The 11699-nt window shown below is 31.1% G+C and overlaps 1 protein-coding gene across 1 annotated transcript in view; it reads right to left on the reverse strand.

The window, feature by feature from the left end:
• The window catches only part of LOC125063958 (synapsin), a 61748-nt gene extending 50204 nt beyond the window's left edge, over window positions 1–11544 (reverse strand). The window contains exons 1-7 of the mRNA XM_047670694.1: window positions 11459–11544; window positions 6304–6385; window positions 5555–5681; window positions 4160–4296; window positions 3766–3984; window positions 3328–3488; window positions 380–465 (exon numbers count right to left, since the gene is read on the reverse strand). Of these exons, the coding sequence (XP_047526650.1) occupies window positions 380–465; window positions 3328–3488; window positions 3766–3970 (452 nt within the window). The 5' untranslated portion in view covers window positions 3971–3984; window positions 4160–4296; window positions 5555–5681; window positions 6304–6385; window positions 11459–11544. The remainder of the gene's footprint in view (window positions 1–379; window positions 466–3327; window positions 3489–3765; window positions 3985–4159; window positions 4297–5554; window positions 5682–6303; window positions 6386–11458) is intronic.
• Window positions 11545–11699: the final 155 nt, after the last annotated feature.

Below are 11699 nucleotides of genomic sequence, written 5' to 3' on the forward strand. Positions count from 1 at the left end.
TAGGTGGACGGGCACCATTGCCCATAGGTTGTTGCCATATGCAATTTTAACCATTTCTTATAATGCGCCACCAACTTTGGGAACTTCGATTTTATGTCCCTGTTACTACTTATCTGTAGAGTTTGTGTTGAATTGACGATATTTTCCTAGGCGACCTTGCACAAGAGTCTACCACAGAGTAGATTTGTTGGTATTATACAAATATATTACCTAAAAATAATCATTAGACGTTGTTTAAAAAAAAAAACAATAAAAAAGTCATTACATTTAAAATGAACAAATATTTCATTTCTGGACTTTAAATTTTTAGGGACAAGTGTTGTACAAACAATCGAAGTTGAGAATATTATGACATTTATATCGATGTACACATACTTACTTAAAGCAACGAGTTACTTTAGTTCCGCTGCGGTAGACCGCCATAGACACATTTGCTCCATCGGAACTCGCCGTCACAGACAATTCCTAGGGAAATAATTGCATTTAGCCATTTATTATATTTTAAAAAGTTATACTAGATTACCTAGAAAAAGTAACAGTGATTTCAAAATCACTTTTAGACTTAGTAGGTTACACAATAAGTGTTGACAAAATATACATTTCAAAATTAAAGAATACTACAAATGGATATTTTCTCGCGTAAAAAGCGATAGCGGTGACAAAAGTTAAAAGAGTAATACCGAACTTATGAATTTCTTTCTTTGAATTTTATGTACGAGTATAATAATTTATTTCGGCCTATTAACCGTTCGATCACAAATTGTATACTTACAATTATATTTAAACCACAAGCTCTTGAACAAGGCTTCAAGGATATTATTATGACTAATAATTTCATTTAAATTAACTTTTATGTCATAACGATAGATTAAAGCTTTCTTTAATTTGAAGTTGATCCTCAAATTAATCTTAGATTTTTATTATATAACACAGCAAGAAAATCTGGAAAATGAGCATAATATAAATAATGGCAAATACTGCAATCCATATAGTAATTTTAAACAAAATTAATATTATCAAATTAGTTAAAAGCCTATCTAAAAATAAAATAATTCAATTCACATGTATGCAAATTAATTGAATATTAATCTTTAATAGTATACTATAAATAATGCAATAAATTGGCCACAATTAGTCACAATTTAAATTGACCCAATAAGTCGGCGACTATTTAATGATCCAAAATTTGCTGGCTTACAGGCTAACGCTCAGTAGTTTGAAATTAATTTAACATAACTTTGAGGTAAATATTCGTAAGGGCTCATTGAACTCAGTTGTTAAATGAGCGACATGCGAGCAATCATTGTAATGGCTTGCGAGGATTATTCGTGATTAATTGATTCAATTTTAACGTTTTACGATGTAAGTAATTACTCAACGACAGTGATATTATAGTTGAGCTTAAAAATAGTAGTTTTCAGTCCACGTTTAATTTATTTTATGTTGTTTTAATATAGAATATAAATAATGGTTATATATTAATATATTAACATAAGAATTAATAACATTGTGTGCTTAAATATATACAAATTAATAAATTAATTAAAAATCGTTACTGTATGAATCTTGGCCGCGTGGAATGGTAATTTATTTATTTATTTATGTATAGTAATTTATTTTAATCCCAAGACAAATACCAAAAAGTAGGTATTTTTACGAGCTAAGCATTAGCATCAAAAACTGTAATCATATTGTGACGTGTTTTTTTTTAATTTAGATGGATTAGATTGTTATTTTTTGTTACTAATTTTAAATCAATCACAAAATGAGTAAAATCTTCTATCAATTTTATCAATTATCATGCTTATGTTAAAACAACTAACTTTAATTTCTAATTGATCAACTAATTGAAATCCTTGTTTTTATTACATTTGAATTATGGATGTAAGTAAGTAAATTTGTTATTTTTTTTGTTAGTATGTGTGACCTACTTCCAGACGACAACCGTTCTATGCTGAAATTATGCACAGACTTTTGGTGAAGGTGACATTTAACTAGTACAAATACTACATTTTAGTCGTTTTGGCAAGGATATATAATAAACTTATTCTTTAAAACAACTTGCCGGACTATAATGTAACTATATAATAATATATTGTTAAATACAATAATAATAATGGGTAGCCAAGATATTAACTTCGCTGGGTATTTATGATATATTCAAATCATTAGAACTTCTTAGTCTAGATAATTATATTATATATTTTTAGTTGCGTTTATTGAAATCTATTACATCAGTAAAACCACTATTATTATATAAGTATGAATACTGTGCACAACAACAATTAAATTTTTTTCCCATCTTTATGGACATAAAAATGGTTAATCGACAAATCCATTAAAAAAGATAGATATCACGGATTTTCTATAGGTATTCCTACAATCAATCGAATATTATTTGAATGTATTATTAATAATAACTAAATATTAAAACTAATTTATTAAGTCAAGGTAAACCTTGTCAGCATTCGAAACATTCAACAGACATTTTAACTCTTGAATACAAATCATTACAACTGTAGATATACTTATACAACATTTAGTATAACTATATTTTACCATATAATATAACCTACTGAAAGTTTAAAAAAAAAAACGAATTTAGAAATTTAGAAGTTAGGAAGCAAACGAGTATTACGAGATAGACTTTGGTTTTTATTACTAAAACATAAAAAGTTTAAAATTATTAAACACTATTATCTACTTGTTGGGTTTCATTTCCGACAATACAGAGTAAAAATAGACGTAATGTCGTATAAAGTAATCGATTAGTCACTAATAACAGCATGACGCATACTCGGGACATTATAAAGGTTAAAATTCTCTGTTAAACATTGTATTCACTGTAATTAACTCAAATCAACAACATTTGTACGGCATAATTTACAAATGTACCTACTATTAATTTAAAGAATTTCAATACAGTAGATGATTAAATACTTATTTGAATTATTCAAAAATACTGTTAATCGAAGCTGTAATCGAAATGAGCGTATGAATAATAAATGTGTTCTTCTTATTATATGATGTTCTTCTGAACAATTCCAATCAGGTTTGTCAACCGTGCGGATAATATGCAAGTGTGAGCGCCATCACAGGTGTACTCTCTATTTCCTGCCAACTTCCAAATGACTAGCTGCTACTCAGGTATCTCGACAGAAAACCCTAAGAATTGGCCTGAACTCAGGACCTCAGCGATTGCAGCCTTATAACATAGCTACAAGACCACTCTATGATAGTCAATAGGCAAAAAAGGCAGTCTGCTTATGAATGTAACGTTATACGTAATACGATCGTGACTTTTTCTATTACATGCTTATTACTTACACGGAATTCAGCCTGTTCCACGCGGATATCCCACTCGCCAGGCAAGCGGCGCCCGCGGAAGTACTTTGACCAATCGGTATTTTGATCGTCAACGACTAGTAGCGTGACACACCGGTCGCGGTTATAGCCGCGGCCAACCGAAGCTACAGATGTCACGCTTCCTATTAATAAAGAAATTTAGTAATGATTTTTGGTATTGATATCACCCAAAAGTGTGATTCATTCTAAAAGCCTTTACGACTAATGAAATAATGATTAATCAGCAGACCTATATATAAACCGACATAATTACAAGAAAATACGAAAAAAAAAAAAACATTTTGATTTTCATTGTAATTTTATAACACGTAAGGTTATTCGTCGGCAATATATATAAAATGCTAGTATTAAATAAGTACGTAAAGTAAGTAATGAAGTAAATTCTGTGGTATACTTTACCTAACAAATTAGCTCCTTGATCACGTGCAGCGCCTGTAAGCGACTGCACGCGCTGCAGTAGTGACTCCCTTGACTTGGCCGGGGAAGATGGTGCGGATGTGCCTCGCGATCCGCCGCGAAGATTTAAGGAGAGATCACCGCCAGAACCGGCGCTAGCACCAGCGCTACCGGCGCTTGGAGCTGGTGGTGCTGACCCGCTGCCCATACTGCCGCCCGTGGCTAAATAATCATATTATTAATGCCAAAAAAAAATTTTTTTTTAAAGCGAATGTACTTTAATGCACTATCTAAAATAAAATGAAAAAGGTTATTTAGATGTATATAACGTAATAATGTTATACTTTCAATTATTGTTTTTCAGATGGTTTATATCAAATAGTAAAATTGTCCTTACCCTGGGAGGCCGGCCTCTGATTCTGCGGCTTGGGCTGGCTAGTGGTGGCCGGTCGGCCGGTGTAAGGATCCACCTCGCCTTCATCGCACTCGGACTGCAGGTCTCCCGAACTGAATCTGCGCAACGCCTCCGCTGAGCTACGCACCACCGCCGGGACAGGGACACGCGGGGAAACGAAACCGACACACACAATGTAGCCACCCACGCCCTCTCCATTGTAATCAATACTATCTAATATTTGTTAAACTCTCGATTACATGATTCATTTAATAAAATAACGATTATTACGATATTAAAGGTTATCTTGAAATTTTTATCTTTATAAATCTTTAATAAGGTCTGTTGCCAAATGTTTGTTTATAAGCAACACGTAGTTGTGTTTTCATAATTATATTTAAACTATTTGACCAATTAAAGCAAATGCAAACAAAGACTAACGCACGTGAGCATCGCTGTGAAAATGGAATAGCTGAAATTATGTACGCGCCCTAATCGATTTATTCCACACAGCTTACCTGTTCTAAAAAGCACATGGAATAACAACATCGACGAGGGAATTAAGCACCATGCACGGATGATGATTTTTTTTCAATATTTTTTTTTCTATATTATCGCACTGAGACCTAGGGCAATCCATTGAGAGCTGATGAGTGCTACACGGTACGCGGCAAAGGGATGTGAAAGGTATCTCTCATAACTAAAGAGAAATCAAAGTTCGTTTATTTACTTGGGACGCAACAATGACAACAAAATTTCTGCATTTCTGTATTCAGTGTTTATATAAATATATATAGCTGTAAAGAACAGACAAAACTGGTTAATAATGAACTTTAATTTCTCAATAGTTATTTCGGTTGAGGTATCAATAGGATCTAAGTGGAAAGTGAAAGCATTATCAAGCGTGCGATACACTTGATAATTCAGCAATTAAATATGACAATATATAGCAAATTCATATTTTTTTTTAAATCGAAAATAAATTTAATCTTTTAAAGCAGAATATTTTTAAGACAAATAAATTAGAAAATAATATGTTTATTTGGTATAATAATATTTGATATTCCATGAACAATAGGACATAAAAATGGATTAAAATAGGTTTCACAAATGGTCACCATACATTAAAATGCAATTACATTAATAATCCAAGGAAACGAAGTATTTATTATAAGAAAAAATGAAAAAAGAATCGTTAAACATAGCTGAGTTTCAAACAAAAGACGTGCAGATGACCCGAAGGAGTCATTTTCAAAGGGCGCAAGTTATAAGCTCGTCTTATTAAGATTTATGTAAAATTGCTTTAAGGCTTTTCGAAGTGTTCTCTGTAATATGCGCTGACGAAATAAATGGCTCCCCGGGTGATACCGATATTTGTTTTGTTAACATAAAACTTACCTTCTTTTCAGGTAATTGACATTGGAAGTAAATGAATTTCGGAAGCTTGAGAAAGACAGGGTTGCTGTGGTCGCGGCCTGCGGGCCACAGATTCCAGGGCACCCTGAACGATCTATTTTGACCGCTCCTAGTACAATATTAAATATTTTAATTGTATATTTATAATGTATATTATTTGTATATAGAATTAGAGAAAACATTGGCAGTTATAAATATTTCATGTATAGATTTTTTAACACGTAAATATGTATTTTTAATATCGTGTATAAGCTCTAGTTATTTGTTAACTTACTTGCAACACCTTCAATATCAAGACATCGAACATTGACGGTAAAAAAGACTATTCTGCAAGACACTCGCAACTTACTTGAACTAAGTCTGTTTATACTTTACATCGACACGAAACGTGGCAATTGTTTTAACTAAATATTAAAAGCTTAAGGATATAGATACTTATTACTACATTTTCTATTCATGAATCAATGTTATACAGCTTAAGACACTTACGCCAATTAATCCCCTTATATATGTGTCATTTGCGAGATAATCTTGGCTCACTTGACACTCAACAAAACATGATATATCTTCTCGAATCCAATATATTTAGGCGTTATGTAAAAATACTTATACAAGGAAGATAATTTTTTTGATACACAAGGACACTCCTTGGCTAAGCCAAGCGTTACTCTGTCTACGTTTTAAATTTAGTATTTATAAAGGAAATTCAGTAGAGTGTACTATAAACATACCTCGGGATGTTCACCCGCAAGTGCAGAAGTCAATAGTATCGGAACAAATAGCGAACCCGTGGCCGAGGATAGGACGGAGGATCTGCCAACAAAACACATTTATTTCGTTATTGATTTTGTTCCCTCTTACTGCAAAAGCACTTTAATCTTTTTTAACCTGGAAATTTTTAGTGAATATTTCTTAAAACAATCAATAATATTTGAACCATCGCTATATATAACACACCTTTATAAAATAACCTTGAATATCTCTATTAAACAATCCATGTTTAATTTAATATTAGATGTTACATCTTGTAATAATTTTTGGTTTACCATTTTTAATAATAAACCTTATGTAACATGAAAGCGTTAATATTTCGGGTAAAGCTTGCGTGACTTGAAATTCTTAGCAAATTGAACGATGTTGGATATTATTTTTTTATTTCAAAGTTGACTACTTGATTTACTGTAGACACGAAATTATTCAAGTAATATTTTATTTGTAAATTGATAGAGTTCGGGTTTATATATTATGAGAAAATATAAATAAAAAATTGGCCACATTTGTCCCAACATTTAGGAATTACAAGCTGATACTTCTTATACGTAGTCATGAGTAAGATGTATCCCATGTGGCCTAATTGAGCCAGTGTAGGCCTGGTGTCACATTTCAAACCGGAACAAACCAATACAAAACATTGATAGAATAAATAATCAGTGCACTGTACCCACACAAATAGGCCTAAGCAAAGCTTATAACCTCGGGTGCGATTTGGTGTATCTACATTATTTTTTCCGTATTCGACACTTTAAAAGAAATAAGAAAATATTTCATTCATTATGCAGTTATATAACATTAAAAAAGCACAAAAACCAAATTAAAGGAATACTTATCAGTTTTTCTTTACGCAATTAGACGAGTATGAAGTTTATTTGAATTTGTTTTTTCTATATCATCGTTGTACTCAAAATATGTACCTATATATTATTTATATAGAACAGGAGAACTTGTCAGAGTTTCTTTGTTTTAAAAGTGGGAAATAAAAAATATGTATAGTATAAATTACCCTCGTGGCGGCATAACTTAAAGCTAAACGATTATTGCAGACGATAGGATAGTACAAGAACATCCACAAGGACAAATTTATTCTCATAGTCCGACTTCAAAGTGACAACGCACTTAAATAAAGGAACGGTTTTAGTGCTTTTCGACACACAAGGAACTCCTTGACAGAAAAACTCAATATTGTAATTTGTCTGAACTCTGAATTCAATAATTCCAGAAATAGACCAGTCATTCGATAAAACTAAACAAATATAAGTCAACCACGTTCAGGTATTAACGATTGATTTTAAAACTTGACTTTAAAATCAAGACACGTTTGTGACAATTTTTGAATGATTCGTTATATTATAATTGTCGACGTGTCTGCTTTTAATTCGATTGTCCCAGTATACTTTTGGCCAGTAGCCAACGACCCGAATATCCGCTCCACCCTCACAAAGCTTCCTTCAGCCCCGTTGACTTCCATTCTCGAGTTCATGCTTACCCTAAATACACACATACCGCAGTAAAAGTGATAAACAAGACCTAAAGTTTTACAAATAGGTTTACTGTATACATTAAAGCGGTATGTTAAACTTAACAAAATGCAAACTGCGTGAGAACATACAAAATATATTATATATAGAAGAGTCTTAATGTCTTTTTATATCTCAACATATTTAAATAAGGTATTAGGCACTCGAAAAAATGTTTTATAAAAGGAATAAAAATACAATGTTAGGGATGTACACCATAATTTTTATACAACACAAATGCTACACTAATTTACTACAATTTGGATTACTACACTCCTCACTAATATTGTGTGGCGATAGAATATGTGATGAATGGGTTGTATACCCAGGCGGACTTGCACAAAACACAACCACAAAGTATATTCAACTAAGAATTAAACTAGGGATGACATGAACGGCAGCGAAAAGCACTTTGTAACAACCCTAATTCAATGAGATACGCGAACGTTATTGTGATAAATTGAATATAATTATTGATAAGTAACAATATAAAGCAAAAGAAAACTATATGTGTGTGTTATAGTATATTTATTAAAACTTAAATTTTGCGAAAGACGCTGCTCATTGCCTGCCCCTTGACTTTCGTACTCAAGCTGACTCTTGGCCTCAATCTATTCATGGGATGACAGAATTACTTTTTAAGATCGACTCAACATAATATACTAATATAATAATAAGATCAGTAACTTTCGTTTGTTTATTCGAGATACGCAAAAACTACTGACCGGTATAAATGGAAATTAATATATTAGTTTAGTTTGTAGTTTTTGAAATGAGATAAGCTCGATTTTATTTTATAAATCATAACTGTTTAGCTATAGTTTATTTTATCAATGTTTTAAGTTGCAAGCTCTTTTAAAACTGCAACATATATACAAATTAACTGTATACGATCTTGTCATACAGAATTAATACTTACAAAATTAAATAAGATATTGTATTAAAAGCAGTTACGGTGGTTGAAAAAACACTAAAGGAAAAAGGCTTGGGACGACTAACATCTGCACAATACGGGCGCTGAGAACGCTAGCCTCTATACTTATTATATTAGTTAATATAAATTTATTTATTAAAAAGCTTTAATTAATGAATTAAGTCAAACATTTGGGTATGATTACGCGTAACGTAAGTAATAATGACTTAAAAGTTTAAGTAAACATTTTATTGATTAAAAGTTTTACAAATTCAGCTTAATTCATAATTATACATGACATTCCATGTTTGGAGTACTTTTAATAATTGATTTATATTTCATTATTGATATGAATACTTTATTTAATAACATTATTTTGATATAAGATTTACAAACAAAATAAATATAAAAGCATCTTGCGGTATTTTATAATAGAAAAGAATAGCTCAGGAAAGATTTGTCTACATATAAAATTAAAACGTTTTACCTGAAAAAGAATAATTATTTTATGAATTTCAAAACTCATACTCGGTTATTTGCTTTTACTCCGAAACGTGCTATGGTGCCAGCAATTTAGTTCACGTTAGCGTTGGAAATAAGATGCAATTTTTTAATGCTTCCTGGAACGTTTTCCAGTTTCCATTTAAAGAGCGAAGAAATATTTTTTTAGAGTAATTTGTTGTTTTATTTTTATTGTTTTATTAGTAATTGTATGATTTATAAAAAATATTAATTATTTAAAAATGATAAGTTTCTTGTCAGTTATAATTGAAGCAATATAATGTATTTTAGTATTAAACTTACAAAATTTTTATTTATTCTATTTGAATCATTCGTTTATTTAAGCCCATAATATTTGTTTCACGTAAACGCATTTAATAGTCTTGTTAACAAAACCAATAAATATTCAAAGGTTCTAAACTATGTTCCGCTGGTCGACAAACAGCGCCAGTCATCTTCTGGAGTTCTGCCAACTCGGCGACGAGGGAATCGATGAATTGAGGGTGGAAGTCAAAAAAGTGTCGACAAGGTATACACAATATATATTTTTTAAGTAACAATGTTGTTACTAAATTTTATTGCTTTGTCTATTTAATTCTAAATAAAAATAATGCTAAAAATAGTATTAATCTATTGTTATCTTATTTACCTCTAAATGTAATTACTAAGCTAAAGATTTCTAAAGTTAGGTAATTATACGGAAATACAACAGTGCTTGTCGTATTCCACACATGTTCAAATCGTAAGGACGTTAAAGTAATAAATATTCAGTGGTTCTAAACTACACCGCTGTGTTTGACAAACAGCGCCCCAAATTTTCTGGAGTCCTGCCAATTTCATGCCATTTTTCAACGGGAGAATCGATCTCACTAGGAGTGTCAAAAATGCGACACACAGTTATCAGTTTTATTATTCATATGTGTAATGATTTAATAAAGATAATAGCTAAAGTACATTAATAACATTGCTTGATTTAATGTATCGTTAATACGAGAGCGTACATACATGCATAGGTATTTTTTTTATTTAGATGTAGTCATGTTAACGTAACGTAACGTAACGTAGATTTTTACTAGTTAGATAAATCATTATAATATAGAAAGCTTAATGTACCTGCGATTTAAGTTATGACTATATTTATACTTAGATATTATAATAATAATATATATTGCGTTAGATTTGAGAAATCGTTGTGATTATAATTGTGTCCCAAATCAAATCTGACTCAAACAATGGTCAACAGTAGCATCAAGAGAATACCGCCCAACTTAATCGAGCTTTGATGTAATACAACTCCCACGAGAATAACTTCGTATATAATACAGAAATCATGAATGAAAAACGAATTCGATAATGCGACCTCATTCATAACTAGCTACTCAAATAATTTACTAAAAGTATTTTTCGTAGTTCTAAGTTGAAACATAAATTACATGTAACATTTATCACTATCCGAACAGTCGACTAAGCACCTACCGCCTGGGGGTTGAAAATTACTCCAACATTCCAGATATTTTACTGTAAAACAAAAATCCTCACGTCGACGTAAAAATAAACGGCAAGCCGTCCCATTGTTCATCTTCTCATACTTTCAAATGTAAAATATATTAAAAGTGCATTGAAAATATTCTTTAATATTTGAAATAAAAATTACATTTATCCCTTTTATCAGATAAAGTATATTATTATAATTATACGTTTTAATTAATTTTAAAACATACTTATTCATTAAAAGTGGCTACGATATTTTTAATTTAAATATGAACGTCATGGTAATTATGTCGCTAGTAAAAATAAATGTATGAATAAAATAACTAAATTCTTACTTATCATCATTTGCTATATATATTATTCAATTATAAGCAACTTATTATTATTTAAAACGATTTATTAAAATTGGGTCAGTCGAATTTATCAAGTATTACGAAATAATCGGAGTACGATAAAACATTATTTAAATTAAATAATTTTTATCTTTTGTTATTTGAAATGACCGATATTTCACATACTTGTACTTCTTCCCCGCCCTATATACCCATTTAAACTTTACCACGCTCCCATAAAACACAAGAATCATAGCCATTTGTAGGTTTTCCACAAGTTTAGTCAACGGATCAAATGTTTAGATAAGAATGATATATTTTTTAATTGGATCTATTATATAAAGGTTATACTTACATATTGCAAGGTAAATCCGATAGCGTAGAGAATCGGCTTACGGAGCACTGGTTGCGCTTTAACGGGTAGGAAAATGAATGTAAATGGGGGTGCCTTCCAAGAGACTGAAGTGAAAATCGGCGGGACGGCGCACGCCAAACATATTATTGATTAAGGGCGGCAACGTGCCTAGCGACTGTACCGCCATCTATAATCGCCGCGCTTACGAGGAACTAAACAAAAAAGTTACTCTATGTTGCAT

The sequence above is a fragment of the Vanessa atalanta genome, chromosome 5, assembly GCF_905147765.1.
Source record: "Vanessa atalanta chromosome 5, ilVanAtal1.2, whole genome shotgun sequence".
NCBI lineage: Eukaryota > Metazoa > Arthropoda > Insecta > Lepidoptera > Nymphalidae > Vanessa > Vanessa atalanta.